The 25106-nt window shown below is 42.4% G+C and overlaps 1 protein-coding gene across 1 annotated transcript in view; it reads left to right on the forward strand.

Moving 5' to 3' along the window:
• The first annotated feature begins 284 nt into the window (after positions 1 to 284).
• PKD1L3 (polycystin 1 like 3, transient receptor potential channel interacting) overlaps positions 285 to 25106 on the forward strand; it is a 42551-nt gene continuing 17729 nt past the window's right edge. The window contains 22 exon segments of the mRNA XM_068150914.1: positions 285 to 852; positions 1407 to 1571; positions 5422 to 5607; positions 6370 to 6480; positions 6876 to 7023; positions 8682 to 8911; positions 9548 to 9952; positions 10806 to 10904; positions 11847 to 11896; positions 12859 to 12976; positions 13995 to 14202; positions 14872 to 14992; positions 15253 to 15394; positions 15888 to 16085; positions 16280 to 16425; positions 16885 to 17079; positions 17948 to 18073; positions 19711 to 19893; positions 20873 to 20997; positions 21814 to 21937; positions 22761 to 22895; positions 24261 to 24486. Of these exon segments, the coding sequence (XP_068007015.1) occupies positions 285 to 852; positions 1407 to 1571; positions 5422 to 5607; positions 6370 to 6480; positions 6876 to 7023; positions 8682 to 8911; positions 9548 to 9952; positions 10806 to 10904; positions 11847 to 11896; positions 12859 to 12976; positions 13995 to 14202; positions 14872 to 14992; positions 15253 to 15394; positions 15888 to 16085; positions 16280 to 16425; positions 16885 to 17079; positions 17948 to 18073; positions 19711 to 19893; positions 20873 to 20997; positions 21814 to 21937; positions 22761 to 22895; positions 24261 to 24486 (4009 nt within the window).

The raw sequence follows: 25106 nt of genomic DNA on the forward strand, positions 1-25106 counted from the left end.
ATTATTAAATCAATAAATGTATCTAGAGGAGCACTATGTGCTTCCCCATCCCATAACTCCTTGTGGTTCTCATTTTCCCCATTCTCCTTTCATTTGTACTATTGTGTCTCTCTGTTGTTGTCGTAAAGGCCTCCAGCTTCAAGGTTCACACAATGATGCCTTTGGTGTAGGAGCTTTATCTCACTTTCCCATGTGGCCAGCAGCAGCATATATCAACTTTATCTTCTCTGCCCATGAGAAAATCAATACTCTAATGTCTTCTCCTCAGTCTGACCTCACATGGAATGACACTTTTATACAATAACCCTCACAATGGCCACTGCAGTGACTTAGCAGCAACACTTGCTGTACGTATCTTCAGACACAATCACCATTATATATGGGGAGCAATCTGTTCCATACCCTATTGCTGCTCTTGCTGCAAGCAGCACAGAGGAAGGAAAAATGCTGATGACATGACACAGATGACATCTTAAGCTTTTGAAGAGGGTAGCAAAAAGAGTGGTGATGTGATAAGCAAGACCAGTGCCACACAGGGCACTGAGCTGAGAATGTGGCTTGGGATCACAGTTCTAATTTCTCTTGCTGCATGTTTGGCTGTAAAGGAAGCAACCATTGATGAAGGAATCCCTTGCTCAAAGTACCAGGTAGCTTTCAACCAGTCATGCTATGAGTTTGTTAGACTCCAGCATACCTTCACAAGTGCCCAGAGCTGGTGTGAGAGAGGAGGAGGGCACCTTGTCTTTATTGAAAATGAGGAAACTCAAGAGTTCTTGCAAAAACATATTGCTGAGGATCAGGAATGGTGGATAGGATTGATCTCAAACTCCTTGCTGAATGAAACAACTCAAGGTAGGTGCTTTTGAAACTTCTTCTTTCAAACTGTACCAGCCCATGAGGCTTACTTGACATGGTAACAAATGCAATTAGTCCCTCTGTAGGCATCTGCTGCAAAGCCACTGTCTTTATTTGTTGTACCTTCAGATTGATATTACGATGTTTTAATTGCCTGCTTCCTTCCCAGTTGCATGCTTTCACTCCTTCCATTGAATCTTGAGGCTGTGTGAGCATATGGTGAATTAGATCAGCTTGCTGACCAGTGAAACAAACGTGCTGGGTTAGGTCTCCAGTGGAAGAGCAAACTGAGACAATTCATCACACTAGGAAGTGCTGCAAGATCTGATAGGGAAAGGGTGAAATCTCGAGACTGGGAGCACAGGGAGAAGTGGCAGTGTCTCTTTTAATTATTATATCAGGTTAAATGTAAAATGTAATTGAAGATCCTATACAGACTAACCCACCTCTGCTTCAGTGGGAGCAGGGCTACAGTCCTGCTTGCAGGCTCTGACTCTGTAATTGCATTACTGTAGAAAATAACACTTGGGACACAATTACTTTGTTCACAGGGTCAATGATTTGGCTGGACACTTCAAATATAAGCTACAGTAACTGGTACAAGGATCAGCCATCTCCTGTCTCTGCCACATGTGGGTACATCCTGAAGAATGCCAAGTATCAGTGGGGTGTGACTGAGAACTGCAGCCAGGAATTTGACTTCATTTGCGAGTTTGGTAAGATACACAGCAGCAGGAACTGAAAAGCAAGCATACCATTTTCACAGCTCTGCATAAATTGCCTTATTGCTTCCAAAGTGTTTGTGCAATAACTTCACCAAGCTTATTAAAAGTGAACAAGCAAAAAGCCAAATAACCTCAGCAGGAATCCTTTTTCCAGTGTAAGATCTGATTCAAAGAAAGGAAGAATCCTGATATGTCTTTGAGATGTAGATGCTTGGCCACAGCCATTAAGATGGAGGTTTCCAATAGAGGGCTAGTAAAACAGAAGTGAATCTGAGGGTGAATCTAAATATGTAGCAGTTCCTTTTCACAGTGGCCATAAGCTTGCTAGTTTAAAGCTAAGTTGAGCAGTACATAAGAGCATGGCTGCAAGAACAGACTCCCGCAGCACCACAGTACCTGAGCTAGGTGGGACCTGTATGACTGCCCTATAAGAAGACCTAAACATAAATATGTGCCAAACTAATTTTCATTTGTAACTGAAGCAAAAATACAGCCAGTCTTCCAGAAAACACTCCTAGCATCCTGGGGTAACCTGGAGTAAGCGAGGCCCTTCCATCAGGTGAAGTTTAAGGGTTTCCCCAGGATAAGGAAGCAGACAGAAACCTTTACTACCTGGTGGCATTTGAGTGCTCAGATAGATCTACAGACATTGTGCTCCATAAATTGTGACTTGGAACAAACAGTCCTGGAAAGGAATGCTGGCATTCTGTCCCATTGAACACACAGATAGGAGGGGAATTTGTGTGTGCACTTTGCACATAAGCCAAGCATTTTAAACTGTAACTAGAACTACGGTCATAAGCGCTGGAAGGACAGTCTGGCTGTAGGCTCACTAACATGAACACTCTTTGAATCCAGGATGCAATTACAGGTTTCCACAAGCCCTAGAACCACTGCTGCTCTGGTCCAGTACTGTACTACTTCTGACTTAATTAGCAAGTCGTTCCACAATCAGCAAAACCAATAAAGTTTTGTTTCCTGTCCTGATTTTCTGTTCCACATCCCCTCCCTGCCCTCCTCCTCAGCACTCCCAGTTCACTTCCATATCCCCAGCGTGTTCCACCCCTGCAAATACTTTTCACTCCCTCAGCTGTCTCCCCTGCAATTCTGCAGCTGCTCCAGAGCTCCAGCTGTATGTGCTGCCTGGTTGAATCCCACATGATGCAACAGACAAACAGGTTACAATCTCCACTCCTAACAGAGGCACTGATGTAGCCCCTTCTCTTCTACCTAGCTATTGATTTTCATGACATGCTATGGTATTTTCAGGTTTGTAGCTATACATCAAATTTGGTTGAAGTCAACTAATATTAAAGATGATTGAAGGAGAGTTAATTGACAGACAGCACAATCCCTTCAGCTTATTTTCCTTGCAAAAACAGACTAAAATCCTTTTTCCATTACAACGATGGTAGACAACTGTCTGTTTGTAAGGAAATTATCATCTGTTATAGCAGGATCTGACTAGAAGCCCGTTATATTCAAAGAGTGCTTGCATTAGTGAGCAACAATGTCCTACCCTGCATCCATTATCCACTACCCAGGAAACCAAGGACAGATTGAGCAAATTACAGCCTTGTTTTCAGTTTCTACAGCCCATGTCCATTAATACACACACAACTTGCAATAGCAAAGTAGACTCCTCTTTCACCAGCTTTGCGTGCAAGGAATTACATACAATACCCCAGAGAAACAGCAGCAGTATGCTCACCAGTTTCTCTGGGTGTTGAATGTTTGCAAGTTCCCACAACTCCACAGAGCTTCTGTTTCACAGTATCACAGTATAACTAAAGTTGGAAGAGACCTCGGGGATCATTGAGTCCAATCTATAACCTATCAACACAGACCTCATGACTAGACCATGGCACCAAGTGCCACGTCCAATCTCCTCTTGAACGCCTCCAGGGATGGGGACTCCACCACCTCCCTGGGCAGCACATCCCAATGACGAATGACTCACTTGGTGAAGAACTTTCTCCTCACCTTGAGTCTAAACCTTCCTTGGCGCAGCTTGAGACTGTGTCCCCTTGTTCTGGTGCTGGTTGCCTGGGAGAAGAGACCAACCCCTTCCCAGCTACAACCACCTTTCAGGTAGGTGTGCCTCTGTAAAACGGACATAGAGATGCTCAAGACCTTCACCTTCAGGTTTGGTTCACATTAACTGAGGCTTCAAATGAAATGTATCAGTAGCTCCAAATGGTACCGCAGCTGGGTTTTAATTTCTCTGAGTCCTGAAAGTTTGCCATCTCAATGATCTGAGCTAGGTATATGTGCACAAACAGGCAACCAGACAGTGTTCTGCCTTTATCCTTTCTGTGGCCACCTATTTTAGCATCATTTGTGTTTCTCAGTGCAAGCAAAAACTTTCCTTATCGTTGTTTGCTATTACTCTTATTCTTCCATTTGGTGTTCTGCTGGCTAGGAATTTGTTGTAGAAAAATACTGAACCAGGGTGTGTACATATAGGCAGACAAACCAGGTTCTGTACATTTTTCCATGTCTCAGAAGTTGCTGAGACAGCTAGTACTATGGGAACTCTCTATACCAAGCAGAGAACTAAAACTGCGCGAGATGATAGCCCGTATTAGACTTTACCGCTAAATTATTTTGCAAGCTTATTTAGAGAGCGCTAATCTGTAAACTGATCATGTTGCTATAGTTACAGCCAGGCTTAGATTTAACCTTTAAATAACAATAGCACACAATTACTCCAGTGTGCAGGCTTTGGCACCGGTGATCAAGGTACTTAAAGGGAATGATCGAAACAGCAACCGCAGGACAACGTATTCAAACCTGAGAGAGCTGAAACAAAAGCACTCTTTTGCAACACTCCCATGTGAGAGCAGTCTTTCGCATCCTCCTCTTCAGGGTATTATGTACCCTGATTACTACAGGCTACTAAGAATTCTGAAAGATAATTAACTGTCCCAGATTAATCAAAGAATGAGGTGTATGTATTTAGAGATATGACCTTACTCATCTGAGCAGTCCTGCTGAATGAAGTCAGTCGAATATCACACAGGAACAAAGGTCTCTCTGTAGCAGAAATGGGATCAGGTCCCATATTTAATATGCAAGCTATTCTCCAGAGCAATTACCTGAGTATCATGCAAATCACACACTGCCACAAGGCTCCTTCGTAACTAAGGAGTAATTTTAAACTTTCCAGTACTGCAGGTCAAACAAGTGCTAAGGGTTTTCCACAAAAATATGGGGGGGTTCATTTGTTTGTTTGTTTGTGGGGGGTTTGTCTGTTTGTTTGTTAATTGAAATGCTTTGGTGCATTAAAAAGTACTTAAATTTATGTTTTAGGCAGTAAACAGGGTGGCTTTCCAGTATCTGGAGGAGGCCTACAGGAAGGCTGGGGAGGGACTTCTCAGGCTCTCAGGTAGTGATAGGACTAGGGGGAATGGAATGAAGCTGGAGGTAGAGAGATTCAGGCTGGATGTGAGGAGGAGGCTCTTCACCATAAGGGTAGTGAAGCCCTGGAATGGGTTGTCCAGGGAGGTGGTTGAGGCCCTGTCCCTGGAGGTGTTTAAGACCAGGCTGGATGAGGCTCTGGCCAGCCTGCTCTAGTGTGGGGTGTCCCTGCCCATGGCAGGGGGGTTGGCACTAGATGATCCTTGTGGTCCCTTCCAACCCTGACTGCTACTATGATACTATGAAAAAAGGAAAAACATTTTATTCTTCTCTCTTTTTCAGATGTTTTAGCTTAAAGGGGAGAAAAAGGAAGAAAAGATGGGGAGGGGAAAGGGGAGGGGAAAGAGGATATGCAGGAGAATTGTAGCAGGATTTTTCAGAAATTCAAAAAGTCACATGTGATTTTTTTTTCTCCTACTAGAATCTGGTCAGAGCATTGCCTGTGATAATTACAATGCCACTGCACAGTGTGGGTCAGGAGAAGTCATTCAAATAGAAGAGAGCTTCTATGGGCGGAAGACTCCTCACTACTGTGTGTCAGAGCCTCCTCTCCAGCATGATCCAGATGGAGACTGCAGCTGGATCAGTGTCAAAGATGAAGTAGCAGGTAGTATCTTCCAGCATTGCTTGCCAAAAACATGTACCAAAGTTCCTGGTCCCTAAATAGTTTATCCTGCATTTCAGTAGCTAGCAAGTGGGAAAGGGGCTTATTCCTAAAATGAAGGTAATCAAAGAGAACTTCTAATATGGAGGAAGTTTCCACAGGATGGAAAGGAGGGACTTTTGGAGGAGCAAAAATTCAGAGGAGGACGAGAGTGGGAGTGAATGCATACCTAGTTCCTCTCACTGCGTGAAGAAAATACATGGGTACAGAGATTCGCTGACAAACTCGGGAAGACAGCCTAGGTCTGACAGAGATGGAACAGAACATATCCATACAAACTCCAGACCAGAAGGATTGAAAAGTCTGGCAGCATGGCAATGCGAGGGCATGAGGGATCTGCTGCTGCCTGCCATGTGTCAAGTACACTGCCTGCTGAAATTGCAGGCACTGCTACTTGCCAGGATAAACAGTGACTGTGGCCTGAACCTAGGGTGGCTCTTTGGGCTTCAGCCCAAAACAACCAAAACACATTACTTGTTTTTTCTTTACCCTCTCCAACTCAGCTTTATTCCAATAAAGTGGAATGGTGGTAAGAAATACTAAGCAATAAGCAACTTGCTAAAGTCAGTCATGTGGGGGTTTGTCTAGAAACCAGTGGCATGGTATTGCTCTCCCTGCCTGGTTTTGCTTCTGCATTCTCTCATCTGAGCTGTTATGAAAGCTAAAGACAAAATGCACTAGTTCATTTAAAATTGTCCTTTCCAGGCCAGTGTCATGGTCTTCAGGCCTGCCAGGTGACAGCAGATGGCACTTTCTTTGGAGATCCTTGTCCAGCTTCTGGAAGCTATTTGTCTATTCAATACCAGTGCAAGGAAGGTAAGTGAGAGAGGGCCACCAGCACCAAAAGCCTGATTGCTCTTTGCTGTAACACTGTGGCTATTGATATTTATCTTTAAATCAAGGAAGAACTTGGAAGAGTGTTGACCACTAAAAATAAGCACAAAAATGTAGCTTCCCTGTCCTAACTGAGAGGGGTTGTTAGGACACAAAGTCAGAGAACTCAGACATTAATGAAATTATATTCCAACAAGAATCTTGACCGGTTGGTATGGAAAAGAACCAGCTCCCTGTCACACCACTAATGCACTCAAATTAGCAGCACTATCAACTCTGATTTGGAGAAGGCCTGCTCCCAATACACAAAAATTAACTGAATTATGTAAGAAATGCAGGGCAAGAATGATGCTGAATTCTGTCATTGTGCTCCGCAGGTCTGCAGCTGGCTGTACCAGATGAGTCCTTTGTCTTTGAAAACATCACGGTCAGCTTGAGCTGGCTGCTCTCTCCATACTCTGGCAACCTTTCCTGCATCATTAGCACCGGGGATGGCCACACTATCGATCCTTACTACCCCCTAACGTAAGATACAGCCTTCATCTATCATCAGCCAGCCAGTAAATTTCACTGCTTGCACTTTATTGACTGCTCCAAGCCTCTTAAATGAGCTGTTAAAAATCGAGCAGATTAATAATAGGCTGTGCATACAAGACACTTGGATTCTGCAGAAACTTGTTTGGAAATTAATACAACATTTTATGTCAGGCTGCCAACCACAATCTTTCTTCTGCTTATTATGACAAGTGATTCCTATTTCTTACTAAGAGAATTTATTCCAGATCCTAAACCACAATGTTACTGAAACCATGCCAGCAGTTGCTGAACAAACAGGCCAGCATTATTTTGTTAAGTGTAAAGAGGATTTTTTGGGTAACATTTAAAAGAATCCAATGGAATTCTAGAGTTTTTCTTTTGTTGTGGTTGCTTAAAAATACTGCTTTGAAATGATCAAACACTTTGCTGCTGAATTTGAGAATCAGAGTTTGTTCTAGTGCTAGGAATAAGAGAGAATGGTTCCAGAAACCTCTTTGTCTACTAATAGAATCCAACTTCAGTCAACTAGAGAAGCAAGAGTGGAAGAGTGAAAACCAAATAGTAGTAACATACTAGAAAGAGTAAAAAGTTTTTCAGAGCTACAGAGGACTGTAGCTGTAGAGAACTTAGAAAAGATAATCCTTGATAGTGAGCCTTTAAGTAAAATTCATTTGCTAGCTGTAAGCAGAGGCTTGCTGGCTTGGTGGGAAGCCCTTTCACTTCACCTACTGCATCACTCACGGTCACACTCATCTGTTTTCTCTGTCCAGTTTGATATCCACTCTCACAGGAATTGCCTTTTCTGGTCTGATCTTGTCATTGGCATATTTTTGAATTCCAGTTAGAATGAAGCTTTTTCATCAGTAAAACAGCTAATGAAAAATATGCAGTATCAAGGCTGCTATGTCCTGATCTTTGTTTGCATTTGCTAGGTGGGACCATTGGTAAAAATACTAAGAGTTCAGAGAGAATGGTGTCAGGGATATTGCTTATTTGCCTTCCATGGTATATGTCATTCACAAAGGATGTTCTTAGATTCTTTTCACCACCTTCCAGTGCTTGTTAGTAGTAACAGCAAGTACCCCAAACCTCTATTGCCATCATGACTGGAGCTGCACCAGACCAAGGAGTGAAGAGACATTTTTGCTAGCATGGGCAAGTATAGACACATCTGCACATAGTAAAACCACAAGAGCAAGGGAGTGCTCTGACAAAATGCTGAGCAGCCTCAGCTTCCACTGCTATACCTAAGAGATGGTACACCAGGAATGAAATAGAGAATTAAGGCCACCATTACATGTTCCAGTGTGCGTAGTCACATGTCTGTGCTCAGAGGCACAAATCACAAACCAGACTTACTGCCACATGTTATTGAACTGCAATTAACCTACTCTATAGCAAAATATATCCCTCCTTGTAGATATGCTTCAAGAATAACTACCCCTGATATACAACCTTCATGACACTGGAGCTAGAACAAAGGAACAATCTTCAATTCTTGAAATTCTATGTAAATAAATGAGGCATTACAGTGATTGCAGGAGAGCTGAGTCAGGACAGAGATCCAGGAACTGTGACCACTGTCAGGCTAAGGACTTCCCTGGACAGTCTTCCACAACAAGCAGCTGTTCTCTTGTTATTCTTAGACTGGTCAGCAACATCACACACAGATATTCATCTCCTGGAGAGTTCACAGTCTTTGTGGAATGCACCAGCAGTGAGTGGCACGTGATGGCACAGAAGAGGGTCAGAGTTCACCCTAAGATGGATCAGCTAAGCATTACTGGGTGCTACAGCCAGCATCAATCTGGCAACAGCTCTCTCTGCCGTACACTGTATGGGGAGCTGCTGTGGATTCAAGTTGAACTCAATGGAGGTGAGGACATTTACCCTGCATGATGTAAATGGCAGGCTAAAGAATTTGTTGCTCGTGGGACAGAAACAGGGTTTTCAGTATTCTAACCAATATTTCTTTTCAGTGAATGCTTTCCCTCTAATTATTGCAGCTGAAGAATGTCAGCTCCATTGGGAGGGGGTGTCTTTCTCAGAGCTGTTACACACCTCAAATACATGTATATTTTCCCTCTACAAAAAGCTGGCAGAGCCTGAGCAAAACATCAGTCATGTGAATCCACATGAAACCAGCAAAGATTTCCATATTTGAAGTTAGGAACTCACAGAAATGCTTCTGTGATCGAGGGTAAGAGGATTCCACACTGAGCTGGTCACATTTGCTGGTGTATATTTAATTCTCACTTCAATTTCCTGAAATCCACATCAGCGCTTACAAACTAAAAGACAGTAGTGTAGGTTTGAATTCTCTTGACTGCCCAGCAGAAAGCACAGAGAATCTAAAGGGCATAAAAATACCCTCAGAGACTTCATTAAGGATGGCTGCATTGCTGTAGTGTTCTTAGGTCTGCTTTAGAAACACCTGAATGCTGCAGAAAGCAGCTAGAGTCGGATGTTCCGTTATGCAAGCTGTGAGAAATTTTGAACTCTCTTTTTGCAGGCAACGGAGTGACCTACATTCTATTAGCAGACAACATGACACTCACTGAATCCAGTGAAAAGGAAGGAATTGTGCCTCACAATCTGACACTCGACAGCACTGCTCAGCAGCTGCTAGGCCCAGGGGTACATCAGCTGGAAATCCGAGCATCCAGCAACACAACCGCACCGGGGATCTCTGGGCGCATTGCTGTTCACTTAATCGAGCCGGTGTCTGGCCTTCAGGCTACATTACCTTCTCACACTCTGCAGCTGAGGGAGAATTTGGAGATTAATGTCTCTGTGTCTCACGGTGCCCCAGATAAGCTGAAGTTTGAGGTGATTGGATCTAATGAAACTCACTCTCACGAAGAAGATTGCCCTCATGGGGAACCTCAAATGTTCATCATTCCTGTGCCCTCTGAAGGTACAGCATGCAGACATCTTCTCTATCTCCAAAACGCTCACAGCCCAGTAGAGGTGCTCACATAAAGAGTCACAGCATCCTGTGACAGGGGACAATTGCTCAGACCTGGTTTGCAGAACAGTATGAATGAAACAGTCTTATTGACTTGTGAGGGAAAAAGCTTGAACTGGCAAATGTGTCTCCATATGGGGACTGAGAGCAAGGCTTTGCCTGGGTTTTGCACTTAGTAAGATCCAGATTTCATTTTTTTCATGATGTGATCTGATTCAAGTACAAATGATGACATTTTCCTTGTTGTAATGGTTTATTCCCGTTATTAAGAAACCAAAGCCTTTAAAATGTGGGATTAGAGAGATTGTCCTTAAGAGTTAATTCGGTGAGAAAAGATAAAGAAGTTTTGTCCTCTAATGAACTGTTCAAATCCCATGCCAAAGCTGGAACACTGGAAGCTAATTATGATTTCATTTTGTGTTTTAAAGTGATTCAATATTCAAAGTTTTACTTGGTCTCCCTATGCCCATTTGCACATCCTTTCCCTTCAGGCAGGAATTTTCAAACAAGACAGCTGCTTTCTCAGGATGCCCAAACTCATGTGGACTGCAGTGTTTGCACACATCTAGTTTCCTGTGTGGTAATATCATAACCAGCTGATGAAGAACAGCATTGTAAGCGCTAGGACAAGGGCAGATGAGTTATTAAAAAGCTGAGATAAAGGAGAGGAACGTTCCTTAAAAAGTCCTTCATCAGTGGAAACTCATCAGAGAAACCACAAAAGTCTTAACAGAAAAGAATAGGACTTTCTTTATGAATAGGATTTCACTGCTATTCTTAACTGGCCATTTGTCTTCTCCAGGTACTTTCCTAGTGAGAGTGGTGGCCATGAACGCCTTGTCAAATACGAGTCTGGATCTTGGGTTCATCACTGTGTTGGCAAACAGTTCTCAGATAGAAGGTAATTGCATTAATCTAACAGTCCTGCTTTTACCACCAATCTGGCTTTCTGCAGCCAGAGCATTTCATGGCGTATTTACGGTTTGCATCTAGTAATTACTTTCCTCCCAGCAACAGTGCTGAAAACTTCTGTGAAGGCTTATTCCTGATGAAAGCAGAGTGCCTGGCTTTGAAGCAGTCACAAATTAGCATCACTCTGTGTATGCTACACGTTGCACATTTGCTGTTTGTCCTAATTAGTGAGGTTGATGGCTTGAGACATAGCTCTGAAGCCAGGAAACATTTGCATCACAGCAGTCTCAAAAATTGCTGTCAGTAAATGCTTCTAGATGGCTCATCATTACAATTACAAAAGCAGATAATACCAGGAAAAAAGTTGCTTTAGCACTTATCCTATTGCAGCTTTTCCAGTGCTTTCCCTCAATTTGTACACCAATGAAACTTCATCACCTTCTGTGAACTGATATTGCTGTAGACCATAAAGGTTGAAGAATCAGGATGCTCTTCTTCATAGTGTGTGACTGGCTAGCCCATTTCACAGTATCACAGTATCACAGTATCACTGTATCACTAAGGTTGGAAGAGACCTCAAGGATCATCGAGTCCAACCTGTCACCACAGACCTCATGACTAGACCATGGCACCAAGTGCCATGTCCAATCCCCTCTTGAACACCTCCAGGGATGGTGACTCCACCACCTCCCTGGGCAGCACATTCCAATGACGAATGACTCTCTCCGTGAAGAACTTTCTCCTCACCTCGAGCCTAAACTTCCCCTGGTGCAGCTTGAGACTGTGTCACAGCTCTGGAGTCTGATTCTCACAGCTGTATCTTTCACACTGGCAGCAGTCAAATTCTGTGTATTTAAGTCATATGCACTGAGGATTTCTGAAAGTTTTACAAGTAACACTAAAATATTCTGCTCCTTTTCATATTAAACAGATTCAGCTAAGGAAGAAGGCAGCTCCAAAACAAATGCCCAAAAGACAAATGTAAGTATTATTTAAGACTCTTTCTTTAGAATGGAAATGCTTAGAATTTTATCCTACCAGCATCATGGATGTTATCACTATTTTAATTGCAAAGGAAATGTTTGTGCAGGAGCTTGCTGGCCTGAGTGGAGCAAATGTGTGCAGCAACAGATAATCCTAACCAACCAACCGGAGGTGCAAATCCCACCTTCCTGCCTTCCTCCTCCAAAGTCAGCAGTGACTGTCAGGGTTACAGTCCAAAAGCAAGGCAATGAAGAGAGGCAGGATGAACAGTGTCTCTATGTGACTGATTATGGGCTAGATTTTCTTTGTCCCATATGGTTTAACATAATATCTACACCCAAAGCCTTTGAGACAAGTGTGTTTACAGGCACTCAATCTACAGTTCATAAAAGCCTGGAAGCAACAATTGCAAGATTAGAGAAAATGAGCTTTTCACAATGATTCATGTTTGGGAGTTGAAATGAGCTTAAATGAACTTTTAAATTATCTACTTGACTAATGGAAACCTCTCTTTCAGGGACTACCCTTCAGGCAGAGTTTAATATATTTTTATATTGCTTCTAAGTGTTTCCTGCTTCCATAGTGGAATGTTTAAGTTACACTGCAAGGAAGAACTCTCCAGTTTATGGCAAACAGAGAAACTAACCATACACCAGTTGCTAGCAGCTGCACAAATTGCCAGATCTAATATTTTGTTATCATCTTAAAGGTGTAGTTTCTAACTATAGCAGAGAGATGCCTGTTACAGGAGATGTGCTGCTTCCCAAGAAGGCATCATGCTTTACAAACTGCATGCAAGGATATATTCCATGAGAGGAACAGAAATATAACTCAAAACTAAATTTCTCATGATTTGTTTCACAGAAAGACAAATTCAGCTACCTTCCTTGTCTTGTATCTATAGGTGCAATGTATCCAACGTGCTCCTGTCCTAACTGATGCATTTACTTATCACTTAGGATCACAAAAGGAAATACAAAATACATATTAAACCGCGCCGCCATGTGGATCCTTTCACAACCGTTACGCTTGGCTGGCCAGGCAACAACAACAGTGCCAGTTTTCTCTGGTCCTGCGGTATGTGCATTTCCTGAATATATCCACCAGCTTCTGTTTGATGAGTACAAATTCACTGTCATCCCAGATCAAGTGGTATAAATCTGACTAAAGTATGGCTTTAAAGTTTGCCACTCAGTGTACATGAAGAATATCTTTGTGCCTTGTCCTGGCTTTAACACTGAACAAGTGATGGGATGCAACAGAATAGAATAGAATAGAATAGAATAGAATAGAATAGAATAGAATAGAATAGAATAGAATAGAATAGAATAGAATAGAATAGAATAGAATAGAACTGAACTGAACTGAACCAGGTTGGAAAAGAACTTTGAGATCATCAAGTCCAACCCATCAATCAACACCATCTAATCAACTAAACTATGGCACCAAGTTCCTCATCCAGTCTCTTCTTAAACACCTCCAGTGATGGTAACTCCACCACCTCCCTGGGCAGCCCATTCCAATGGCAAATCAGTCCTTCTGTGAAGAACTTCTTCCTAACATCCAGCCTAAGCCTCCCCTGGTGCATCTTGAGACTGTGTCTTCTTGTTCTGTTGGTGGTTGCCTGGGAGAAGAGACCAACACTCACCTGGCTACAACCAGTAGTGGCACAGTACTCAGTTTTGTCTTTTCCCAAAGGTGGTTACTCCTAGGTTTCCAGTTTTCAAGATCTTCCCATCCTAAGCCCTCACTCTTCTAGTAAGAACTAGTCCCAAGTGACTTACAGGGTTAGGTATTTGCAAGGTGCATGTGTCTCAATAAGCCAGCAATAATCAGCATCAAACATGATGACAAAACTTTCTTGGCTGAAAACTGAGTTTAGATTCAGGATATCTGTATTCTGTCCCTATATTTATCCCTGACCTCATACATTGGAACAAATCAGGCAGTACTCTGAACTCTGCCCACACTTTAATTTGGGTTGAGGAGACTTGTTTGCTCTCTAAAGTTCTTTGAAACCTAGGGCAGGAGAGTCATTTATACAAAGACATGGGATGTTATCACTATTTTAACTACAAAGGAAATGTTTGTGCAGGAGCTTGCTGGCCTGAGTGGAGCCAATGTGTGCAGCAACAGATAATCCTAACCAACCAACCGGAGGTGCAAATCCCACCGTCCTGCCTTCCTCCTCCAAAGTCAGCAGTGACCGTCAGGGTTACAGTCCGAAACCATGGCAATGAAGAGAGGCAGGATGAACAGTGCCTCTATGTGACTGCAAAAAAAGAACTGCAGCTGGAAATCAGGTCTGGTTTTAAACCCTAGTACTTACTTACTGCAATGTAAACATAGTGTAAGGCCACAGTTACCACTAATTGTTATAAATCTATTCATACCTTACCATCATAGGAATTACAGGCAAAGTGAGTCCTGAAGCATTTTCCAGTCCACATTTCTGAATATAATCCTTTCATAAACTGGTTAATATTCTCCCCAAAATGATTTATGAGTTTTACCCCACTACATCCTTTCAATGCTGGAGATTTTCATGTACAAACCTCATTGAAGCAATGGGAATAAACTCCATTAAGAGATGGCTGAAAGTTCTACTAGATATTTAGATACACATTCCTGCCCTAAAAATATATATATCCTTGAAGAGCCTAGTGCCTCATGAAAGAGCAGTGGCATTTCAATGATCTGTAAGCATAATCATTTCAGGAGCTTAAATAGAGGCAGGCTGTATCTGAGAGCCTGAATCAGTTTTGCAGCATAAATGGTTTGGGGCTTTGGGGCCTCAGTCATGTTGTAAATGGAGACAAAAGTTTCTAAATCTCTTACTTTAAGATTATTTAACCTGTCTCATACTGTAGGCCTTTGCAGATTTTCACCAAAAGTGAATAACCCACTAAACATCAAGGACTAGGACATCTCATACAGTTACTGCCTGTAACTGTAACCTTACTTCCTTACAGGTGTGAGGCAAACTGCCAGCCAGTGAATGCTAGTGAAGAAGTTGTTCTGAGTGTGTCTGGACAGGAGGACTCCCAGGCCCTGTATTATAACTGGTATTTAGATAAGACATTCCAAACCAAGGTAAGAACATCAGATTCATCAGAAATACTGCACAAGCAAAAATAGACATCCACCTGAGGGAAAGTCAGGTGGGCTCAGGGCAAAATTTGGTGAAATGGATGATTTCTAAATAACAGTAAAGACTGAAACAAGGAGTGTCTGGTTTGGGAGGGGTAATAACGAAGGCCACCAAAACGTCACTCTGCTGCTCATCAATCACAACAAAAACTCACAGCAAAGAGCCTCCACTGCCATGTTCTCTTTTCTGTCTGATTTTCCAGTCTGCAGTCCTCCCTCTAGCCTGTGGCCTGACTGGTTTCCAGCAGAACTCTTTGCATTTGCTTCAAAGCAACTCATCCGTGTTGAAAATGAACAGCTCCTTCTTGCAGACACAGGGAGAAGCTTTTCAGATTAAAGTAACAGGTATGGACAAGTAGGATGTTCCAGACTCTTTTGAGATAGTCTCTGCCACTGTGATGTAATACTGACATTACACACTCATAGCTTTTCTGACAAATGAAGTTAAATTAGTTCACAAGTTGAGAGCTGTTACTTTATATGCAAGTTCTTTACAATAATTAAGAGCTAAGTTTGTTCTGGACTGCTGCACAGCAAGTCCAGTTTTCTTATGCCAAGCTGTTAAGAACTTTGTTAAGGCTCATCTGGAAATAAGTTATGCTAAATGCTTGATCAAATAATGCAGCTTTACTTTAAAATGCAAACATGACCATGTTTTTAATCACTCTTTTCTTCTTGTGGCTTGCTCAGTAGCAGGATTTCATTTCTGATTAGGCCTAGACTGGTGGTTTTGGTGCCTGAACAAACAGCACCATTGCTAGAGCAGGCAAGATGAATGTCTGAAATCAGTGCTGCTGGGGCACGATTATTGCTGACATTCTGCTTCCTCCACACCCAGGTGTGACTCAGCGTGGCTATGGGGAGCAAACTTACCTTGTCAGCACCGTGCCTCCACCCGAGGTCCCCAGCTGTGCCGTGTCTCCCAAGCAGGGATCAGTGCTCACCGTGTTCAGAGTCTCCTGCAGCACTCCTTGCTTGGCACATCCATGCCAATCCAGTCACAACAGGCTCACATACTGCCTCTATCTGAAATCAAGTAAGTCCTGAGCTGAACTGTTTGGCTAACTGCTACCCTGTGGATTACTGGTACTAACCAAAGCAAAGGCACAGACTGCTTCTGCTCCCCAGGGGGACTAGTACTGAGTCAGCCAGGCTTGCTCAGAGCAGGCTTAGGGAACAGGAGGTGTTCTCTGTGGTCTCTGGTAGGTAACACCCTCTTTCCTGTTTCAGATTCTCTCCTGCACTGTGGCCCAGACCCTGAATTCTTCCCAGTTTATCTTCCACTTGGAGAAGAGGAAAATAATTTCATTTTACATATGACAATTACTGTCAGCAACAGCTTTGGTGACACAGTTCAAACTAATGCTTCAGTGAAGGTACACAGTAGAATCACTTCATTTCAAGATCTCTCAAGTTGATGCCTGAGCCATGATGCACTCTGGAGCGTCTTTCCATTTCATATGTATTACTTCTTTCTGAATGTGTCATAATCACCACTTTCCTGTCTAACAGGGACTATTCTCTGTGGCCTCAAGGTAGTCAAAAGAATCTTCCACTGTCCTTTTTCTTGGATAAAGGCTTAAAAGATCTATCTGCACATCAGGCAGCATACACTGTGTTTAGTGAGTCTGGCATTACTCTGTGTAGGCCCCTGAAAAATCCTGCTTCTGCTCCAGTAAGGAGATCCATATCAGGACACTAAAAATAAAACATTAAAAACTGGGAACACAAAGCTTTCTGTTCCACTCTAACTAGGCTATCAATAAGATGATTGTGGAAGCTGTTTGAAGATGATTATAACAGCATGTTAAGAGCATATCTGATTTCTCCATCAGGTTGGACATACAGACATGAGAGATGGTAACACGACCCTTCAGGCCATTGTATCTGAGAAAGCAAACACCATCCTAAAAGAGGGGAACGACAGCATGAGTCTTTTCCAGCTGTACAAGTCAGTGACATCTGTCCTTAATCAGGAGACCCAAGAGGAAAGCTTCAACATATCTTTACAGACAAACACACGAAAGGAGGTCAGTCAGACACTTGTTTTCTTGCAGTATAACACAATATAATGGACTCTTCATATGCTGTGGCAGATCTAAAGTAATAGAAACCTCACGTATCACCACCTGGAATCAACGGAGGGTTCAGGTTTCTAGGATCTCTCTCACTGTTTGGCACAGGTTTCAGCTATTTTTCACCATTTGCCCATATAAATAATTTGGTTTATCATCCATCAGTAAAAGAATTAAATCTCAATTGTTATTGCACTACTACTAATTTGGATGGCATTTTAAAACTTAAAGTCAACCTGGTCTTCCACAAACAATGTAAACATTAATAAAGTGGTCTCACTGGGGGAGAAATATCCTATCCAATCTTCCCAAACAAAAAAGTACTAGCTGGCAGGTGATTTTAGTTTGTTCATTTCAGCTCTCAGCTTATGTTTCAGTTACAATCTTCTATTTGTACAGTGCTTCGAGTGCCTCAGATGAAAAGACCTAGAGAAATGCAATTTCTCCTCCAATTATGATTCATTATTTGTGTAACATCAATCACACGTGGCTCTGCTTTCCCTGGCAGCACCAGTTATGCAGCCATCCATACAGATGAGGACAAATTCTCCCAAGTAACTCTCCTTGCTGTGGATGGATGTTGAGTGTACAGATTCTCTCTGCTGGGTGGTAACAGGAAATTTGTGAATAGATAGTTACTAAGGCAAGTGACATCTTGTCAGTAGGTAGTTCAAAGCAGCAGTTCAGTTCAAATGGTTCTTGCTGTGGAGTCTCACTCTACCACTGTGACTTACAGCCAGCCTGGCTCTCAATATTCAGCACTCCTTGTATGGTTCTAATTAACATATTATTCCTCTGCTTAATTATCCCTTTTCATCCCAAGCTCCGAGGGCTGATGCTGACAACTCTCTCTGCTGTTAATGTAACATCAATGCAGACTGCTCTTAAGATGTCAGAAGTATTGAAAGAAATCACTTACAGGAGTGAGGAGCTGTCTGTCTCAGCACAGGTAAGAAGTAATTCATCTTCTACTGACTGTTGCAGCCACTGACCTTGGAAGAGTCTCAGTGCCTTGCCATTATCTGTTCTTACCCATTTTTACTGCTGTACCAGCATGTTCATTTGAACCACAAGGGAATCCATTTTTCTATTTAAAGCAAGAGATTTTGAAGCCACAGATACTGTCTCAGCAACCTCTACAATCCAGGCTGTGACTATCTGGCCAGTTATAGTTTATGATGCTTTTTTAAGACAGATGCCTTAACATTTAGTCAGAGGCATGTTAGGATGTATGCTTTATCTTGTCAAGTACTCTTAGGATCCTCAGCAAAAGTGGCCCAGGCAGGGTTTTTCTAGAATTGTCCAGATGCATTGGTCCCTGATCCATCCAGTGTAACAAAACACACTCTAGTGGTTGTCAGTGAGGCAGGAACATGGCAGCACTCAGAGGAACTGGGGATAAATGTTCAGATTGGCCTCACAAAAGTGTTTCTTAATTCTTATCTGGCAACAGATACAAAGGGTAGATTTAGACTGAACATTAGGAAGAAGTTCTTTACTATGAGGGTGGTGGAACACTGGAACAGATTGCCCAGGGAGGTGGTGGAAACTCCATCCCTAGAAACATTCAGGGTCAGGCTTGGTGGGGCACTCTGCAACCTGATCTAATCGGGGATATCCCTGATTAGTGAAGGAGTGTTGGACCAGATATGACCTCTAGAAGTGCATTTTATGAATCCAACCCAGTGCATTTTATGTATCTATGTTTCTGTGAACATGACAGTATTAATAGATGATGGTATTTATGCACAAGGAGTGAGCACACGGGAGGACAGAACAAACTCACTGGGGATGTTTCCCAAATACACTGACAGGAAAAAGAACCATCTTCATTTCTGATCTATTATTCAGTTGCATCCAGGCAATAGCTTGGAGGCTTCCAGCAGTATATGGTTTGCTTTGGCAAGACAAAACCCATAGCTCAGATCCAGTATTCACTCCACAGTAGGGCTGCCGAGTGTTTGCAGACTGTGGGAATGGATTGTCCAAGCTTGCAACGAGTTTGCTTGGCTCTCTCAGCACCCTGGGCTAAAAGCTGGCCAGTGCTTTCACAGCCACAAAGCAGTCTCTGCCTCACTTTGGCACAAAACAAACTGTAAAACTCATTCTGCTTTGGCACTTAGCGCAGCCCATGGCCAAGGGTACTACATGGCACTGATCCAGCAGGGTTTGGGGTGACTTAAGATTGAAATGCACACACATTGAAGAATGTGGTGGTGTATTTTGAACACAGCACCCGGAAGTACAACCTAATTTACTCCTTACTGTATACTTAATCTCTCTTCTTGCCCAGTGTTTGACAGACAAGCTTCCTTCAGATGTCATTTATCTTTTTTCTGGATTGAATCTGTAGAAGCAGGCTGCATTTTCCAGGTCTGTATTACATGCTAGTATACCATGCAGTACATCATCTTTATTGGTGCTTGAGGTATTGCCCTAGCACAAATCATCGTGGGACAAACAGCATTAGCCTCAAACAGTCCCATGAGATTAGTTAGGTTGCAATATTCAGCAAGTGTCACAAGTGTCTCTTCTGTCATCTGTAGTCCCAGCACGTTTAAAGTTTCTCCCTTGTCTCCCATGCAGGTGGGAGCAAGCAACACTCTAAAAGATGTCAGTGCTTCCTTGCTCACTGTAAGCACAGAGAAGAGCAGAGATGATCAGAAGCTAAAGGATGCAGTCAACTATCTATTTCATGCAGTGAGCAATGTTCTTAAAGCTTCTGTAGAAACCAGAGGTGTGAACACTTCAGTGCCAGAGGCAGCACAGGTAATTTTGGTTTGATACAGTTTGTAGTGGACTGTGTGTGAACTCGCATTGGAAGGCTTTGAATGATTCTGCTGCCTTTCATACTTGTAAATTGGCAGTGGGTAGGGCTCATTATGACACCATGCTGGACTCGAATATCAAAGGAAACTTCTCCCCAGGTAGACCTGTTAGATAGAACAGTTTGCTAACAAATAGAAGACTCTCGAGATCTGCTACATTTAAAGCTGCACAAGACAGAGCGCTGAGAACACAGCATCAGTGCACACCCTCTACATGGGTGACACTGGCACAAAGAGTGTTGTCAGATTTGATTCTATCCCATCTTTTGCCTCAACATTCAAGGAAGCCACAGATGCTCAGTGTTCAGGATTGGCTCCACTAATTCAAAGCTGCAATCAGCTCTCTTTGCTGCTTACACTTTTTCAGAAAGCCCACTCTGATTTTTTGTCCCATCCCTTCCTATCTATATGGGCTGAACATACTTTAACTTCCATCACTGCAAGGGAGCAGGGCATGAAATAAATCTAACTTGAGAGAAAAGGTTCTGAAGTGTTCAAACTGCCCTAGGATAACACACTCGTAACACACAACTAATACATAATTAGGTCTTGCTTTTGCAAGTAATGCAATACTAAAGTGTGCAGCTAAAGAGCACTGACATACAGAACATATCACATTAAACTGATACTGTATTTGCAGTGCCTCACATTTCCATCTGTATGTTATAAATAATAGAATATAAAAGTAAAAGCTGTGAGATCTTTTTTGGCTGTCTGCAATGTTTTCATGAGAATCACAGAAATTGAACTGCTGATTAGGATAACCTTCTCTGAGATTAGAAGCTCATCACCAAGTTTGCCAGCTTTGTAAGACACTGAAAATTAGCATTGGTTCCTAAAAGGAAGTAAAGGCAAATACTGTGCAACCTGATGATTCTGAGGAGCATTTTTGCAAGTTTCCTTCTCTGATCCCTTTCCAGAGCTCAGTGTCACATCAGCTCCTGAATACAGTTGACAATCTACAGAGTGCCCTTCTCTTTGGGAAAGAACCCAATGATGAGCCAACAGTCCTTACCACTCCTTCTGCCACCATGTACATACACAGGTAACAGCTGCAGTGTCTCCCACCTACTCCCCTGAGAGTTAATCCAAGTTGCCTCAAACACTGATTACCTTGTCCTTAAAGGGAGCTGCCAACTAAATATTGTAGCATAATGACAACATCCACAGTCATTACTGATGGTAAGAACAGCCTGGACTCCTCCAATTAGCTCCAATAATGCCACCTTAGAAATTCTCATGCTGTGTCTTCTTTGACCAGCAGAGAACTTACTGCTGTTTCCTGAGGCAGTAGCTGCTTACCTTTGAAATCCTGTGGGAAACTCAGGTTATGTCAGTTAAGGTTTTTATTGGCTTTTCTTTTCCAAACTGCCAATAATGCCATGTCACATAGAATTGTAACCAGCTTGGCAGAAGCAAATACAATCATGAGGATCCTGATGAGCTTTCTCTGTTACCTATAATCATCCCTAAATTATTGTCCAAGAGCCTGGTTTTCATCCACATTTAACTGTGCATTCAATTCGAGAACATGCTCAGATAGAAACAACTTTCACCTAAGTACATCCAGTTGGGCACAACTTTCTATCCTGATATGCCAATTCCACCCTGGGTTTGATGATTCTCTGGTAGCATTATGTGGAGTAATATGTCAGGGACAGATTCACCTGCAAAGACTTAGTTTTGCAACTAAGTTATAGTTGTGAAATGAGAAAGCTTTTTCTCTGAATAGGAAGTCCCTGCTAGAGATGTTTGGTTTGTTTTTCCCCTGATTTGGTTTTGGTTTGTTTTACCTCTTTGTTTTGATTTTTTCCATTTCTCTTTTATTCTGCTTTGCTTCTGTTTAACCTTAACTGGACAGATTACAAACAGAAAACATGGATGGCACATCCATTAACATCTCCAGCTCCGGCTCTGCCAGCTTTACTCTCCCATCTACTTCCTCTCTCAGCGTTTCAGGGCTTGATGAAACAGTGGATATAAGGGCAAGTAAAGAGCTTTTATCTGACTCAGTCTGATATACAACTTACATTCCTGATCTAGTGGCTTTATAATCCTTTTTTTCCCCCCTTTTAGAATGAATACACAAGCACACAAGTCATCCCTCCTGTCATGCCATCAAAATGAAACACTTTTTGTCAAATATGCTTTCATTTATCTTAATTGCATGAAGTGTGTTCAGCAAGCTAAGTGGGACTGAAAGATGAAATTCCACATCCCATCAGCCCCTCACATACATTTCTGATTCATACTTGCATGGCTAGAGAAGGCAATGAAATGAATCAATACCTGTAAATCTATTTGCTGTTTGTTTATGTCTTATGCTCTGAGCAGGATGCAACAGCTCAGAGTCCATATAACCATTAAAGCTAATCTGCAGCAGTCCTGTTTCACCCCAGCCAGAAATAGATCAGTTTGAGGCACTCAGATCCTGCAGGAGCCAAAAGGCCCACAAATGCCCCTCCTCTGAATTAGGATATGGTGTTTCTTCCCTCCAAACAACAGATTGCATTTATGTCTAATTTTTATAATAGATTTTCTGAAGATCTCCCTGGTTGGTCTGATTCTCAGAAACCAATAAACATTGCTTTTCACATCTCACTTTTCAGAATCAAAATCACTTTCAACGTCAGTGTTGGACCTGCCTTAGAGATGAAGCAGCTTCTTGTTCAAATCTGCATGCAGGCTGCTAAGTCAGGTGCTGTTTGGGTTTGAGCACAGGCTTTTGCTATTCAGCAATTCAGAGTGTGAATATAATGAAATACTGCCAGTAGCTCAGCTGTCTGATTGTTAATATTTTGCTTCTAGATGGTGAGTTTTGCCATGAATCCCTTTTTCTCCAGTAACACCAGTTTTGACATCAGTGGAACAGTGGGAGGTCTAAGTCTTACTGGTCTGGATGGCTTGATTATACCAGTCAGCAATCTCAAAGAGAACATTGAGGTAAACTCACTATTTTGTATCCCTCTCCTTCTTTCCCATTTTCCCCTTTCTCTGTTACTGAACAGTCATTTCTGTTACCATCTTCTGTGAGGTGACTGCAAATGGTGGTAGTGTTCATGACATTATATAACAGAATGGTGATGTCTGCATTTGTAGTGGAGAGATTTGTGTGATGTGACACACGAGATAACAAATATTTCTCTATTTCCTCAAGAGAAGGCATCTTATTCTTCATTTAAATGGCTATGAGAATGTTAATGGCTGTGGAAACAGACTCCAGATGATAGTCATCCCAAACCAATGTAATGTCTGATTTCCTCACCCAACAACTGGATTAGTACTACAGCATATACATGTCTCAATCTGCTTCTGCAGAGAAGATGATTCTTTGATGGATCCCTGAATGAAACCAAGAAGAAACCCAGCAGTTGGTTGGGAAAAGCACTTGAATTGTATTTTGTTTACATGTGCAGGGGGGTAAGTTAGGAATATAGAAAAGGAGCTAAAAAGCAAGAGATAGCAAGAGCAGAGACAGTTATCACTGAAGATCAAGCAACATCTTGCCAATCCTGAAGGCTTCAATCAGTGGGGGAGCTCCAAACTTCCCTGTTGCCTTCAAGGTTTTATACCTTTTCCAATCTCAGATTTGGTCACAGCTCCTTCCTCAGTTGCCATGGTTATAGCACGTTCAACTGGTGTCAGCCCTGGTCCCATGGTTAGTTACGTGTCAGTTCCAGTCCCACAGTAAGTTGCACACCCTTTTGTCTCTAAACTGCTGTGTTAATCATTTCCGAGGGTCCTCTCCATCACAAGGCCCATAAAACCATCACAGTGAGCCTCAGCTTGTGTTATAACACTCTTGAACGTGGAACCTTTGGCCTTGTCTGGTTATCAGCTGCTATAATTGCAGAGCTTGAGGTCTTGTGGATATGCAGCTATTTTCCTGGGACAGTGGTGTGAAAGCACCTCGGGACAAACAATGCTGAGGTAGACATGAGGAAAACAAACACAACTCCTTATGACGTATCACCAGTGTTTGGGCTTCCCAGCTGATGTAGAAGCTAACATCTAAATCACTCATACATGCACTTCATGTAGGCAGTGTTTCAGTCATATTCCCAGCTCTCAGTTCAGAAATGGACATACAGTCATAAACTGTGATAAATCTGCATAGGTTTCAAACAAACTTTTCAGAGGTTATCTGACAGTATTAAGAAAATTGCTTTGGAGATAATATTTTTGCTGGCCATGCTTTCCCTATGTTATGAGATAAGATTATCTAGCATGTTTCTATGTTGTGCTTATAGATAGTAAAAGCAAGATGCTTTGCTGTATTTAAAGCTCTGCCTTTCTGCTTAAAAACAGATAATGTTACCAAGGCTTTCAGCAACTCAGGAAGATAAGATTCTGTTGGATCTGGGCAATTTCAGCACCTTCCAAGTCAATGTGACTTCAGACAACACATCTGTAGTGATCCATCTGGAATCTGAACATGACATTCCACTAATACTCTACTTAGGGTACGGTTATCACCCAAATGAAACCAACTATGACATGAAAAATCACCTGTTCTGTAAGAAAACCAGTGCAGGTAAGACAACGTGTTAGTGACCCATGGACTTGTGCATTCTGGGCTTACATAACCACAAGACTTTCACCACCAACAGCGAGTTAAGTGCAGGCAGCACGGGCACTGCTCATGCACAACTTTACAGCACAAGCATACATCTGCAGAATGAGCTTTAACCAGGAGTTTGGACATCTAAGTAGACAGAAACCTCTCAAAGGATTTTCAATCTGTCATGCTTCAAGGTACCAATCTCTAGTATAGAGGAGTAAAGAGTGGGATACTTTGAATAATCACAGAGTCACAAAGGTTGGAAGATACCTCAAAGATCATCAAGTCCAACCTGTCACCACAGACCTCATGACTAAACCATGGCACCAAGTGCCACGTCCAATCTCCTCTTGAACACCTCCAGGAATGGTGACTCCACCACCTCCCTGGGCAGCACATTCCAATGACGAATGACTCTCTCAGTGAAGAACTTTCTCCCCACCACCAGCCTAAACTTCCCCTGGCACAGCTTGAGACTGTGTCCTCTTGGTCTGGTGCTGGTGTTGCTAAGAATTATTTCATACCTCCTTCTTCAGTTTGTTTGTTTGATTATATGCAATACAGCTCCATGCTTCTCAATTAGCATTTATATA

The sequence above is a fragment of the Melanerpes formicivorus genome, unplaced genomic scaffold (assembly GCF_026170545.1).
Source record: "Melanerpes formicivorus ecotype bairdi unplaced genomic scaffold, bMelFor1.0.p_v2 SCAF_20, whole genome shotgun sequence".
Classification (NCBI taxonomy): Eukaryota; Metazoa; Chordata; class Aves; order Piciformes; family Picidae; genus Melanerpes; species Melanerpes formicivorus.